This window comes from Lemur catta, chromosome 1, assembly GCF_020740605.2.
Source record: "Lemur catta isolate mLemCat1 chromosome 1, mLemCat1.pri, whole genome shotgun sequence".
NCBI lineage: Eukaryota > Metazoa > Chordata > Mammalia > Primates > Lemuridae > Lemur > Lemur catta.
Genome location: NC_059128.1, coordinates 198,575,112 through 198,590,902, shown reverse-complemented (window position 1 = coordinate 198,590,902; position 15,791 = coordinate 198,575,112). Strand labels below are relative to the sequence as shown.

General features: G+C 36.8%; 1 protein-coding gene across 2 annotated transcripts in view; it reads left to right on the top strand.

Annotated features, from left to right (window-relative positions):
- The window catches only part of PLD1 (phospholipase D1), a 116,285-nt gene that overhangs the window by 32,278 nt on the left and 68,216 nt on the right, over positions 1-15,791 (top strand). Inside the window, exons 12-15 of one of the 2 annotated variants that reach the window (XM_045539663.1) lie at positions 6,567-6,677; positions 9,815-10,015; positions 11,034-11,247; positions 11,840-11,953. In XM_045539663.1, coding sequence (XP_045395619.1) covers positions 6,567-6,677; positions 9,815-10,015; positions 11,034-11,247; positions 11,840-11,953 — 640 coding nt within the window. The remainder of the gene's footprint in view (positions 1-6,566; positions 6,678-9,814; positions 10,016-11,033; positions 11,248-11,839; positions 11,954-15,791) is intronic. The other variant, XM_045539664.1, reaches the window with a different exon arrangement.

Below are 15,791 nucleotides of genomic sequence, written 5' to 3'. Positions count from 1 at the left end.
GTACAGAAGAATATCAAAGAGGGGTGGATAGTAACAATTGGTGGTGTTTGGGTTCCAGTTTTCAGAAAGTTCATGGTAATAATGTGGAACTGTTTCCTGTGCAGTTGACCCTGTACATTCTGGGTGAGCATTGAGTGTGCTTTTTTAATTATAAAAAGTAAATAACTGAGCAATATAGGCTCACCAGTGACTACATTCATATTTCTAGTGATTTTTCCTAATGTAATGGACCCTCAAACAAATTAAATTAGGTTAAATTAGAAATAGATCTAGATTTATTATTTAGCAGGTCCAAATTAGGCAGTGCTAAACTTTTTACTATTAGTATTATTTGAAACTATCTTAACCTTTTTTTAATTCTATCATTAAACATGCTAGCAGAACTTGTAGATCCTGAATAATTGGGAATAGTAGCATTTTTCTATTTCTCACATCTTCACTCATTTCTTCTTTCCTATCCTCTATATTCTACTACACTTTTCCCCACTCACTTTCCCATTCTTTTTCAATGTTTTTGTCCCATGCCTTTACTTTAGGATTTCTAGGGGTGGCCATAGACATACTCAGACCCCCCTGCTAATATTGAGGGCAAAAGAAGTTGATAACCTTTATCATTTTGAACAGCATCACTTTGACAGATAGTATAATATGTTGTATCAATAGAATTCCAGTTATAAAATTGGAAATTCTGATTTTGAAAACATTATTTATATATTCATTAGATAATTCAGTACATGGTGATTAATACTATCTCTTATGGGCCAAGTACTACATTAATCCCTAAGGATGCCGCAGTGAATAGGATTCCAGCTCAGCCCACGGAGAGCCTGCTGAAAGACTCATGTCCTGGGCTCAGTCCTAACCTTGCCAAACTTCTTTCTACCTATTGAATGGGCTATAACTTTCTCCATGTTTCTCTCTGTGAAATGGTACCTTTTCCATTTTCCCTCAAGATTCCATTTTAGTAAGTTTTTCCAGCCTTGCCTAGCAATCTTCACTCATACTAGTAAACTCTCTCCTTACAGTACTTAGTCAATACTTCACTGTTTTAGGTTTCAGTCAAAATGTGCTTATTGAATGTCTACTATGTGCAGGGCATTTGCCTAATCATATGAGGATGTATGTAAATAAAAGCCATGATTCTTAAGTGGAAGGAGCTTAAAAGTCGACACAAGTATCAACTGGGTACAGTGGCAGTGCCACAACTCAAAGGCAGGAGAGCACTGGGAAGGTCTGGTCGGGGAGCCCCTCACAACATGAGGGGCGTAGGACATTTAGGATGGGCAAACATTTTTAAAAGGGAAGGAAGAAATTTCTAGGTGTGGTAAATGTTATGAGGAAACAGGAAGATGACAAGGTTGATCACACCTGCGTGTGAGCATAGGCAGGACTGGGGATCAAGTTGGAGCAGCTGGTTGCAGCTAGGATGTGGGGGCTTTATGAGTCAAGCCAGTGGTTTGATCTTTAGGGCAGACAGTGGGGAAATACCGTGGCAGGGGGGGTCTGGTGAAGGAGGGATGACCTGATCAAAATGGTGCATTGGGAAGTTGAATCTGATAGTGAGAACGGGTGGAAGAACTCAGATTTGCAAAGCTAAATTTTGGATCACTTGAGTGTGAGTTGTCTACAGGTCATATAAGTAAACTTGAGAATGCTAGTAAACGCATAAGCAGGGCTCAGTAGGTATAGGAAGATCCTGCAGGATATCCCACCTCTTGTTAGCTGTGTTTGTCTCCTGCTGGCGTATCTATCTGGTGTGCCTTTTCTATCACTAGTGTGGCTTCTCTTTGCCTTTATGGTCCATGATCCCTGGTGAGGTCCCTGATGAACACCGTGGCCAAGTAGACATTACTGCCTGGTGACAGTGCTTCGTTTCCATTTCATCCACTTCCTGAAGCTTGTCATTTTTAAGTTGTGGGTAATGATTTTTAAAATTTCCTGAAGAAATAGTAATACTATTAAAGATTAATTTATTGGTGGTACATTTAGCGGAATTGCTATTCCTTAATCTCACTACACCATATTATTACTTTGGTCATAAATTTCTTAACACTCAGACCATTCCAAATTGACATTTCATATGCACATAAACACTGCATCACATAAATAATTTAGTTTCTGAAAGCCATGCACTAGCTTCGCAAAGTATGAGATTGAAACATAGATTGATTAAAATGAATGGTTTCTTTTCCCTTCTGATTGTGCAGATTTTTTGAGAGGAGTTTAGGAAGCATCTCTGCCTCATTGCCAACATAGAGGCATACATAATGGCTGTTTCTTAAGAAAAAATACAATATTTTGTTACTCTGGTAATAACTATGTTGATATTTTCCTGTTTCTTTGACCTTCTGATATGTGATGTCACTATTTAAAATAATAAGCCAGTTTTGAGAGGCAGATTGTTTGCAATTCAAAGAAGTCAGCATCCCAGGGTTTTCCACAGTTCTGCGCTTATTACACTAGGAGGTGAGGTTAGTTGCATCATAGTTATGATAACCGTATCCTTGCACCCTAATTGTGTATATTTCAACCCTGGAAATATGTGATATTTCTTATGAGATTTACACTGAAAGAATCTTCAAATGCAGTAATCTGGAGACTAACAGAAAAAGGTTTAGGTCCTCAGGGGGATTTGCCTTAATGTTGATTTCTTTCCATCCTGGACCACAAGCCATACGCTAGAGTTGCAGTTGATGACCAGTAAGAGGGAAAGATATCCAGGTTTGAGAAACAAGAAAAATAATCACATCTCTACACATAAAATCAAACAGAATCTTATCAAAATGGTGGGCTAGAATGGCTTTCAGGGAAGAGGAGAAAGTATCTTCAACCTTTCAGGAATGTGCTTTAAACAAAATTAGTATTAAAAAAAAGGCAGATGAGCTTTTTTTTTTTTTTTCTTGACAGGGTGTTGCTCTGTCTCCCCGGCTAGAGTGCAATGGCATCATCATAGCTCACTGCAACCTTAAACTCCTGGGCTTGAGTGATTCTCCTGCCTCAGTCTCCTAAGTAGCTAGTACAGGCGTGTGCCAGGCACAATGGGCTAACTTTTCTATTATTTGTAGAGACAGAGTCTCACTCTTGCTCAGGGTGGTCTCAAACTCCCAGCCCCAAGCGATCCTCGGCCTCCCATAGTGCGAGGATTGTAGGAATGAGCTACCACACCCTGTGCACAAGAGCTTTAGTGCTCTTATTTTAGTGCCTGATTTTAAATGGTAAGGATACTATTTCTTTTTATCTTTTACTTTTAATTTTCCTAATTTATTACACCCTCTGGGGAAGCCCTTGGCAAGTGATAAAATTAGTGATTACACTCGGGGGCGGAAGGTGAGGGGTGAGCTATCCTCAGGCAGTGGACAGACTTGGCTGCATTTAGAAAATATTTTGACCACGCTACTTGAAACAATCAGAGAAAAACCTGGCTAAGAAACAAAGTCTCCTTGATTTCCACTGCAAAAAAAATTTATTTTCCATTATCTTCTGATGTATTTTGTATGTCTAAGGCAACCAAAAATTCCTACCATTGATAGTGTTAGGTCTGCTCTACTTGATGGGAAACTAATTAGAAAAGAGGACAGAACTTCATCTTTTGAAACTCATGTTTCATGAAGCTTACTGTCTGGAACCTTTGGGTCAGTTGAGTTGAACAGAGATAAGAATCATGGCATTGCACAGTCAACTCCAGGCTATCTGTTTTCCTACTTCTCCTACTGATATTTTACTTCCCTTTCTCTAAGAAAAAAGTAATTTTCCCAGAGACACTAGAAGGCATTAGTAAAACATGGAATGTTTCAAAAGTATATTTTTAAAATTACAGAATTAACATTGGTCCTTCTTTTTTTTAATTTGGCTTTCATTTTGCAGAAATATTTCCCACATTTTATATAAAACTGGGCTATTGCAACCTGGCAAATGCCCTCATTCCTAAGGAATGATTTTCCTTTGCTCTTTATAGTTAGAGTTTACAATAGGGTTATAATACCTTGACCGAAAGAAGAGAAATTTATTGTTTCATTATCACAGAAATCTTGTCATTAATTATTTATTGTGGTATAAGTAAATACCTGTAAACCACATAAAAATGAACTTTTTATATTTAATTACTTCCTTATTAATCATTTGTATTTAAACTAAAAAGACTTAAAAGTCTCTACCCTATTTCCTATAAAGTTAATTTATTTCAATGAGAAAAGACATAGCATAGAGGAATATGTCCGGTATTAATAAGTGGAGAGTAATAATATAATCCATTAGTGTTAACATCGCTATTATTTCAAAAATCCATTAGTTATGCAAGTGAATGAAAAACTGTAGGATTCAGGCCAAGTTCCTAATTTGCAACTACTAGCCTTTGTGAGTAACAATGTCTTAAGCCTAAGAAGCAGAATTTCATCCATTTAAAACAAATGAATCATGATAAAAGATGTCAGGTGTAATGTTCTATAATTTAGGTTGAAATTTTAGGATTTACATTTTGTATCCTATCTTTTAATGGGAGGCTGTTTTTTTGTAACTATTATACAGTGCTGAATCCTAAAATATTCAGATAACAAAATAGATCTGAACCATAGAGGCAAAAAATAAAAGAATCTTCTATAATAGTTTTCCTTTAGAGCTCTCCATCAGTGGTTCATTTTAGAGTACTCACTGGCCAGACCATTAAAATTAATCTTTTCACTCCTCGCTTACACTTTCTTATTTCTTTACTCAAAGCTGTACTTACATACTTGATTGCAATAGTAGTGGCATAATCATAAAAAGTAATACAGTTCAAAGGCCAGCTGTTAACCAGAGAAGTAGAATGACATATAAATTCTTTTTGATCCCATATTATTCAGACAAGAATGAGTTTTCTCCACCTGCTCAAATCCCCTGAATGCACACCAGAATGTAAATCTTGTGTGTCCCTCCAAAAATGTATACATTTTTCAGATATTACTAACCCCAAGAAAGACAGTGTTAGTGTTTTGAAGTGATGTTTTATTGTAAGGATTTTAAAAGCCAAAACATGCTTGTTAGTATTAGCAGAACAGTATCGGGAAACTACAAGTGTGTTTGGTTTGCTCCAATATCTTATATCCTGTGATCTAGATTCTAAAACCTAAAAATATTAACCCCTATGTTATTTCACATTGTATAGAAATTACAAAATTTTTCAGTTTAACCCCGTAAGAGTTCTTAAATTTTGATTCAGATTTCCATTATGAACAATGAGTAATTACCATGGATTATTAGTTTAAACTGTAACTAAAATACTCTTTGTCATTTTAGTTTATTGGATATACATGCATCTGTTATATCTAGAAACTATTATGAAAAAATTCTTGCCTTTAATCCCTAGAATATTAAATGTCTAGGTATACTTTAGATACATAATCCAATATATATGCTGTATATTTCAGAATGCTTTCAGAGCTGCTGGGTAAAATGAATGCAAATTAAAATGGTTCAATCTGCACAGAAATACTGAGGATTCACACTAAAAATTAAAAAAGCAATCCACAGAGTGGGGGTAAATAAGACAGTTTCCTAGAGGAAATATGCTCTGAACTGTGTGTTGGTATGCTGGGGGGATCCATATGAGTGAGCAGGGAGCAGGGGAGGAGCATTCTGTGTGGGACAGTTTAGTGAAGGCTAAGAGCCTGTCACCAACCAGAGCTAGTATGGAAAATATTAGTGCTTTTCTATACTACCAGCTACTGGACATTGTCATTTTGATGATTAATACTAATAATGTTTTTTGTATAGCATGTGAGAGTCTGCCAGGTACTTTTGATTTAATTGGACCCCATTAAATGGGTCACAATGGCCTTGTCTATTTTCTTTTAGGTCCATTGTCTGAGGCTGGATCAATGTTAATTTGTGTGTCCATTTTATACTGCTAAAACTCAGGGATTTTTGAATATTAGACAAGCTTACTTTTGACTAGTCCTTTCACTAGTGAAACAGGCATTAATGATCTCATTTTGGGTTAAGAGGATGAACCAGCACATTCATCTTTGAAAATTAAGAAATGTTTTTTTTCCACTTAAATAATTTTTTTTTCAATAAAGAAAAATTCCATGAACAATTCCCCCTGAAACATTTAAAGGATATTTAGCATAATTTACTGCATCAAAGTTTCTCATCACTGTTATTTCAACTAATTGAGATATAATATGAGTAAACACACAAAAAAAACCTCTAATCCTGTAACATGAATCTGGTCAAAACTTTCCTCAATGACAAGTGTCAGGGAATGTTCAAAGTTGTAAGACTATCAGACACTTTTAGTGACTGAGATTACAATTTCAACATTCTGGATCTACAGTTAGCCAAATATTGACTCTCTTTCTTGGTATGACAAGTTGTAAGAATGAAAGAGAGGTAAATTTTTATTTTTGATATTTGTGTTTCAGCACCCACTTATGTGTCCCCTCCTTATATGGCCTTTTTAATCAAATACTTTATTATACTTGTTTATAAAGGCAAGTTAGAAAGTACAATGCAGAGAAAGGAAAAAGAAAATGAAAATCATAGCTTCCTTCCAGAGATACTCATTTCTCCATGTGTTTTCCTCATGACAGCAACAAGGGGTGAGGATCTTCATCATGCTCTACAAGGAGGTGGAACTTGCTCTAGGAATCAATAGCGAATACAGCAAGAGGACCTTAATGCGTCTGCACCCCAACATAAAGGTACTCGGGTTAATCCTTGTGACCAGTGTTTTTTCTTTATTATTCTGCAGGACTTTTTCAGATATGTTTTGCTCTGACAGTGGTAAGCTATAGAATTCCCTAATGTATGTTTGAGTAAATAGCATTGAGTCCTCAAAAATAAAACACAATATACTTTCTTATACTCCCTACATTGATGGGAGTCACATTTTTGTTTCTCTGACCCTGATAATTGAAAGTGACAGTTTAGCCAAGAACATACTTTTTGCAGTTGTTTTAATATTCAAGAGCCCTATCGAGTTCTCACACTCTTCATTAGGATTATCCTGGAACCTCTTAGATGTGATCTCCCTGTGACATCCCCTCATCACTGATAGCAGCAAGAGATCTCTTCTAGGATTTAAAGTGCTTTATTATTATTATTTTTTTAGAGTTCAATAGAACCTAGTGTAAAATATTAATGAAGTAAATAAACATGATACGCAATTTTAAAAAGCTTTGCTATTTTATCAGAGACCTAAAACTTATCAATAGATATCACCCAATCATTGAGATAGAAGACTTAATGAACTAATAAATCTCCAGCAAACTTAAAATATATAACAATTATGTATTTCACTTGATTAAAAAAATGAAAGTGTTTTTCCTCCAGAGAATGAGTTATTGAATTGTATAATTTCTAAACATTATTCATTCACCAAATTTCTATCAAGCACCTACTAAGGATGTAATTTTGTGACATCCACAACCAAAAGGGGTGAGGATGGAGCTGTTAAAGGAGCGGAGTTTTTGTATGTTATTGAAGTTAAGCTGGCGTAAGTTTGAATTGGAGTGTTACAACTTTAGGATGTTAAATGTAATCCGCATGGTATCCACAAAGAAAATAGCTATAGAGTATACACAAAAGGAAATGAGAAAGGAATTTAAATATTTCACTACAAAAAAATCAAAAGAGACAGTAGTACAGGAAATTAGGGACCAAAAAAGCTATAAGGCTTATAGAAAACAAATAGCAAAATGATAGAAGTAAGTTCTTTCCTATCAATAATTACTTTAAATGTAAATGGAATGAACTCTCTAAGCAAAAGAGGGAGACTGGTAGAATGGATTTATAAAAACATGATCCCACTATGTGGTATCTACAAGAGACTCACCCTAGATGCAGAGTCACAAATAGGTTGAAAATGAAAGACGGAAAGGGTATTCCATACAAATAGTAACCAAAAGAGTAGGGGTGGCTAAACTAATATCAGACAAAGTAAATTTTAAGTCAAAAAAAATTACAAGAGACAAAGAAGGACATTATATATTAATAAAAGGTTATATACAGCAAGAAGATATAAAATTACAAACATTTTTGTACCTAGTAAGAGACCACCAAAATATATGAAGCAAAAGTGACAGAATTGAAGGGATAAAAAGCTAGTTCTACAACAGCAGTTGGAGACTCCAACACCCCACTCTCAATACTGGCTAGAACAACCAGACAGAAGGTAAGTAAGGAAATAGAGAATTTGAACGACAGAGTAAACAAACTAGATCCAATGGATGTACGCAGGACGCCCTACCCAGTGATAACAGAATACACATTCTTCTCAAGTGCACATGGGACATTTTCCAGGAAAGACCATCTGTTAGGCCATAAAATAAGTTCTAATAGATTTTAAAAGGTAGATATCATATACAACATCTGTTTGACCGCAACAGGATGAAGGTAAAAATCAATAACAGAAAAAAAACTAGAAAACTCACAAATTTGTGGAAATTAAATAACACACTGTTAAACAACGGATCTAAGAGAAATCACAAAGGAAATAGAAAATACTTAGAGACAAACGAAAATGAAATAATGTACCAAAACTTAGCATACAGCAAAAGCAGTGCGAAGGGGGACATTTATAGGTATAAATAACTTTACAACTTAAGGAACTAGAAAAAGAAGAACAGACTAAACCCAAAACTAGCACAAGGAAGGAAATCAAGGTTAGAGCAGAAGTAAACAAAATGGAGAAATAGAAAATCAATAAAACCAAAAGTTGGTTCTTCAAAAAGATCAACAATTGACAAGCCTTTAGCTAGATGGATGGACTAAGGAAACAAAAGACTCAGTTTACTAAAATCAGGAATGAAAGTGGGGACAATTGCTACCAATTCTACAGAAATAAAAAGGATCCTAAGAGATTACTATAAACAATTGTGCACCAACAAATCGGATAACCTAGATGAAATATTCAAATACCTAGAAACATGAAACCTACCAAGACTAAACCATGAAGAGATATAAAATCTAAATACACTTACAAGTAAGGAGATTGATAAGTAATCAAAAATCTCCCATAAAAGAAAAGTCCAAAACCTGATGACTTCACCAGTTAATTCTACTGACCATTTAAAGGAGAACTAACACCAATGCTTCTCAGACTTTAAAAACTGAAAAGGAAGAAAGACTCTCTAACTCATTAAGTGTATTCTTAAAAATAGTTAAGGTGGTAAGTTATGTTATGTGTATTCTACCACAATTTAAAAAAAGTGTTATTTTTTTAAAAAAAAGCGGTTGCCAAAGTTTTTGTAATCTTTCTACTTAAGGGCATGTGACAGAATAGGTCAGACTAGGGTCATTTAGAGAATTTCTGTTTAAATGCAGGAGATTACTAGCTTCTCAAAGTACCTTTTATATAGAGAGCTGCCAAAATATTTATATGCCTATATTTGTATGCTTAGTATTTCAACCCAATGGCTGCCAAAATATCAATATAATTTATTAAAAATTTCTTACAGGTAAATTTTGGTTAAATATTTTTAAAGTTTTTCTTAAAAAAAAAATACCAAATATAACATAATCCTTATAGGAGGAAGAGGGAACCAGCTATCAGATTGAGCTGACTTCTATCTACTGTGTCGCTACACTTCAGGCTAAGTGGCAGCTACCCCCCCAAATACAGTGTCTGGGAAGGGGTCTTAAAAAGTAAACAGGGGTCTCCCTGTGCTAAATACTGAGAATGAAATTAGAAGTTTGGGGTATTTTCTTTGGTGTAGACATTGCACATTTTGGTATTTGAGTTGTAGAAAAATGCATTCAGGAAGAAAGCAGACCTATTTTATTATGAGAGGAAAGGCCTTTTCAAAGCATATTACAGTGGGTTTTTTTCCTCCTCAAGGTGATGAGGCACCCGGATCATGTGTCGTCCAGCGTCTATCTGTGGGCTCATCATGAGAAGCTCGTTATTATCGACCAATCAGTGGCTTTTGTGGGAGGGATTGACCTGGCATATGGAAGGTGGGACGACAATGAGCACAGACTCACAGACGTGGGCAGCGTGAAGCGAGTCACTTCGGGACCATCTCTGGGTTCCCTCCCAGTAAGTAAACTTCACCTCTATGGGACTGCATAGAATGAACATAATTTGTATAAGTATGTGTTAATAGCATGACTGATAGATTAATTGAATAAGCGGTGGCATCTTCCTGGAGGGGTAAAGAACATGGAGTCAAAGGTGAGACAGACCTGGTGTCTAATACCAGCCTCACCACCTAGCTAGCTGCAGCTCAGCATGGCTTAATCTGTTTCTTCTAAGAAGAGAAAACGGATTCAACAGGGTGTTTGCTATCACATACTCAGCTCCTTTGTTTTCCATCTAAGTTAAAGAGTTTCTATTTGGAAAAACGTTCATAACAAAAACGTGTAGCAATCAAGATTCAGGTTACATAACAGTAAAAAGCCTTCTTAAAAGTAGTTTCCAGGGTTTTTGGAGACTTTCAACTTAAAGACACGAAAAATCAGCATAGGTCAGTGTGGGGTCTTTTAGGGAGAATTCTATTTAAGCAAAAAGTGAACAACTTTTCAAAGTACCTTTTAAATTAAGAGCTTGCCAAAATATCTATATGTGTATATCAGTCTGCTTGCTGCCAAAATATAAATACACTTATTAAAAATTTTAATGGTCCATCTTCTTTACTGCTGGATATATTGGTGACTTTTCTGGGAAAATAGCAATTTATTAATAGTAGGTAATAAGGAAAATGATCAACAAAAGAAACATTGTTCACTTGATGTTTATCAGAGGAAGACGTTCAGGAGCTCAATAGTGACTGTAACTCATGTAATTGTATTTGAGATAAAAAGGTTAATTGGAATAAAATTTTAATAATTTGGCCTACTGAAAGGACCACAGTGCAACTCCTGGTATTCCTCTGGTAGTGCTTTAATAGCTCACAAGAATTCACCGTTTTCCCATAGCTGACCTCGGACATTATTGCATGTCTGTTATAGAGTCTCCATCATTTGTAAACTTTATACCTCAGCTCTACTTGAATTTCAGAACCACATTGCAGCATATCTTATGCAGTGTCCTTTTTAAAAAAAAATAATTTTCTCAGGCTGCAACAACACAGTCTATGGAATCCTTACACCACAAAGACAAAAATGAACCTGGTAAAAATCTGCCCATCCTGAACAGTGTTGATGATATGGATTCCAGACTGAAAGGAGTGGGAAAGCCAAGGAGGTTCTCCAAATTTAGCCTCTACAGGCAGCTCTACAAGCACCACCTGCACGACGCAGATAGCATCAGCAGCATTGAAAGCACCTCCAGTAAGTCATGGTCTTTGCCAGAATTTACCTCAGCTACACTCTGTTCCTCCATAGCCAGACACTACATACCTGGTTTTAAAATCTCTTTTTCTATAACGGAGTAGAATGAGCAATGTTGAAAGGTCGCTGTATCATCCTATTCAATATCATGCCATTTATGGCTTTGTTTGCCTCATTTTAGAACAGATTTATTGTTTTACTCACACAAAATAGTCATAACAAGCACAATTCATGCTTCTGTTGGTAGCAGAATGACTAAGGGTTTCTAAAATATGCCAAGCTGTAAAGGAAAAAGAAAGGTATTAGATGTACTTTATAAACTTTTCTTAGAAGAAATTTCATTTCTCTTCCTATCCAGAAATACATCAAGCTTATATCATCAAACATAAGATTTTCTACATCTTATAAATTTACCAGTCTTTTAAAATCTGTCTTAAAGCTCTACAACTTTCTGTTGCACAGAATCTTATGACTGATTTTATAGCTCTGCCTGGTTGTAAAAATGATCAAGCTTGCTTTTCAGTTTAGAAAACTTGATATATATATGTACATATTTCTTGGTAAAAAAAAAAGAACTTCTCAATTTCTCCAGGTTATTTTAATCACTATAGAAGTCATCAGAATTTAATCCATGGTTTAAAACCGCACTTCAAACTCTTTCGCCCTTCCAGTGAGTCTGAGCAGGGGCTCACTAGACCCACCGTTGGTAAGTGCTGTGTGAAGTGGCAGAACCTCCTTAGGCTTGAGCTCTTGTTGCATTGTGTGCTGCATGGGCATAGTGAGTGTGTTTCTGGACTGGCTTTGTGTTTGCACAGTTTTCATGCCACGTACGTTATTGAGAGCCTGCTCTGTGCAAAGTATTGGGTAGTACACAAGATCCCTACTTCCTAAGAACCCACACTCCAGCAGTGAAGATAAAACATACCTGGTAACTGAACAGTGCATGGCACACGCAATTCAGTAGTGCTGTGCAGGTTCTGCGGAAGGTGGGAGGACTTCCTCTGAGACAATCCAGAAAGACTCTTTGAGGAAGGACATTAGGTCTGGAAGTAATTTGATTGGAGTAGGTGAGGATAGGAAAACATTGCAGGTGAAGGAGATGAGTCGAGTAAAGGTGCTGGATTGGGAAGGCACCAACTGCTTTTTCATATTAGAAAATACATCATCCAGCTAAGACACAGTTTTTGATGTAAGACTAGGAAGATATATTATACAGTAGTCACGCTGGGGAGTTGGACCTTTATTTGGTTAAAAATCTAGAAGGCCTTTGAATGGTGGTGTCATGCATGCTCTGTGAATTTTCAGAAATTATAATCTGATAGCCTTTTGTAAGAAAAACCAGGTACTTGAGGAGTGAATTAATTAGAGCCCAAATTGTGGTGGTGGGAATTAAGAAGGATTTGGCAACTGATCAGATACAGGAATATGTAATCATCATAATAAACAACTATAGTAAAATTATAAGCTAACGTTTACCAGGTGCAGACTCTGCCTATCGTTGCCCGAGCACTTGCAGTGCCTGATAGTAATATTATCTCCTTTTTACACATGAGGAAACTCAGGGTTAGAGATAATAAGTGACTTGCCCAATGACGTTCCCACTCTTCAGTCTCCCAGTGTTCATAACTCAGATTTGTGATTTAGGAGAAATACAGATTACTGTAGCGTGACCTTTTGGCTAGAAGCCAAGGCCAAGTTTCTCATGTACTGTTTAGGAGATGAGGGAGTTAGAGCCCAACTGATGTGCATGGATGTGAGTCATTTGTGGCTAATAGGTGCTAATAAACCTGATAAATAAAGCTGGACCTTGAGGAGTGGTTCCCAGAATTCTTTAGTCTAGGGACCCTGTGTTTTCAAAAGTTCATTAATTAATACATATAATAAACTAAATCTCTAATGTAATTGTTACATAAATCTGTATTTTGTAAATATAACAACACTGATATACATTTAAACTGGAAAACATGTATGAGGAGACGTTTTATTTATTGAGAACACAGCTAGTACTTGCTACATATGTGGATTCAGGGACAACTCCCGGTGATTCCTGTGCTCAATGGAGCTTCACCGTCCTGGGAACTAGGAAACCTCTGGGAAGTCCAGGCAGCCAGGTGAAGGTGCACGCAGTTGCAGACATTAAAGGTAAAGGGTTATAAACAGGTCCAGATGGTGCCTTGTCATTCCAGTGTGTGGCTTTGCTGCTTTAGAATTGAAATTAAGAATGAAATGGAGGAATGAGGTTGCCAACCCATAAAGCTGAGGGGTTTGAATTATGGCTGAGTGTTAGTGTTGCTGACAATAGGATTGGGCACAAGTGGAAAAGATGTGAGTCAGGTGCTGAATACACTAAGTAACTCAGGCCAACATCAGGCTCAGAAGGGTGATACACAGTGATCAGAGGTCACGGACGTGTATGGTTGATGGAAAGTATCCTTGACATCTATTCACAATCCCCTCACTAATAAACTGTATACATGTCTAGTGCAGCCTTGTTAGAGAGAGAGACAGAGAACAGCCTAAATGTCAATGAGTAGGGGAATGGTGAGGAACACAATGAATGGTGAATCCCTCTGATAGAATTGGGCAACCATTAAAATCTGTAACTAGGGATACAAAAATAAATGTAAAAGATTCATTTATTTAAGTATTTATTGAGCTCCTGTAATATGCCAATCACTATTCTAGGTGCTAGAGATGTAGCAAACAAAATGGATGAAATGCAGGTAACTAGTTGTGGGGTAGGGATGGGAACTGCATACACAAACAGAAGGTCAAACGCAATATACCCTGTGGTGATAAATATCATGGAGAACAACAGATCAGGATCAGGGAGGAAGGCAGAGGGGAAGAGTTACTATTTTATAAAGGATGGTCAGAGGATGCTTCTCTAATGGAGTGAGTTTTCAACAGAGATTAAAGGAAAAGAGAATAAGAAACTGTCTGGGGGAGGGCGTTGCAGACAGAAGGACTAACAAGTGTAAAGGGCCATGAGGCAGGAGGGCTGTGTGTTCCACAAATGCGGCTGCAGCGGGGTGGGCTGGAGGAGAGTGACAGAGCAAACTCAGGGAGGTGGGCCTGGGGGACTATGTGAGGTCTTGTGGACATTGTAAGAATGTTGGCTGTGAGTGACATAGAAGTCATCAGATGGTCTTGAGCAAAGGGAAGACCGGGTCTGACTTACATGTCAACAGGATCATTCTTCAGAGCAGACCAGGGTGGCAAATAGTGACCCTGCAGGTACTGAACATATTTTGAGGGTCACACTGACTGCATTTGCCGATGCCCCAGATATGGGATGTGAAAGAAGGAGAAGACTCCAAGTCTTTGGCCCCACAGGAAAGGTGGAATTTCCATGAGCTAAAATGGGAAGGCTGCAGGAAGAACAAGGACAGATCAGGAGTTTGAGGGTGATTACCACTGTCAAAACATGCACCTGAGAGAGGCTGGCAAAGGACGCTAAATGATGCTGCGTTAGGAAGATGGAACTTGAGGTGATTTATTTTTTTTCCATTTTGTTGGTACTGTTTTCGTATTGCTTTTATAATCAAACATAAATACAAATTTAATTTTTTAATATAAAAGTTAATTTACTTGAAAAGCCAAATGATGGCAGGGACCTTCTAGAGCAGTGCTTTCCAGAGTCTACTCCTTGGCCCCCAGAGTTTCTAGAAGGCTCTGAGGACATCAAAGCAGGTGGACTGCAGGATTCGCCCACTGCTGCCGGTACCTGCTCCAACCAGAACAATCCTGTTTGTATCTGCTTTGTATACTTGTAGTTCCTTGGGAATTTGTTTTGGAAAAAAGTGTAAGGTTCTACTAAAAATAATGAAAGCAGTTTAAAGAGCAAGGCTCTACATTTAATTCATGTCATGACTTAAACTCATGTTGCCTTGTAAAACTTGAAGCCCAAATCAAGCACGGAGTAACTCTTCATTAGAAATCTAAGACTGAATATTACTTTGAGCTAATGACTTCCTTTTCCTGTGAATGTGAACAGGGTTAGCCTCTCTGCAATGTCTGCTTCACTTGACTGCAAAAGACCATGTGGAACTGGGCTCCTAATAAACCTTCTTGGAGTTACACAGAAATCAGTGCAGAGTGTGCATACTAGATCACTGTAGGTTTCTAAGGAGAAAAACTGCACTGAACATGTGGTTAGTAACCATGGTAGATTTTTTTAATATATATTTTAATTCAAAATCATTCAGCCATCATCAAAACATTTTTTTTCTTTTCAGAATTACGTAGGAAGAGGGAGAATTTTGGACTGACATTGCTTTTGGTACTATCTATTTTAAAAGGGTTGAATTTTACTCCTCTTATATTCAGCAACTGTATGCTGATCTTTTCCTTTTAAGCAATTTAAATAGATAAGTTAGGGAAAAATTATTTTTGCAATTTAGTTGAGGCAGGTTTTTTAAATTTGAATATGTAATCATAAGGGATAAGCAATTAGTAAGTTAAGCCATTTCTAATCCCTGTTCTCAGGGATGCAGTGTATGGGACTCATTTTGTGTTGTCAGAAATCTTATTATCTAACAAGT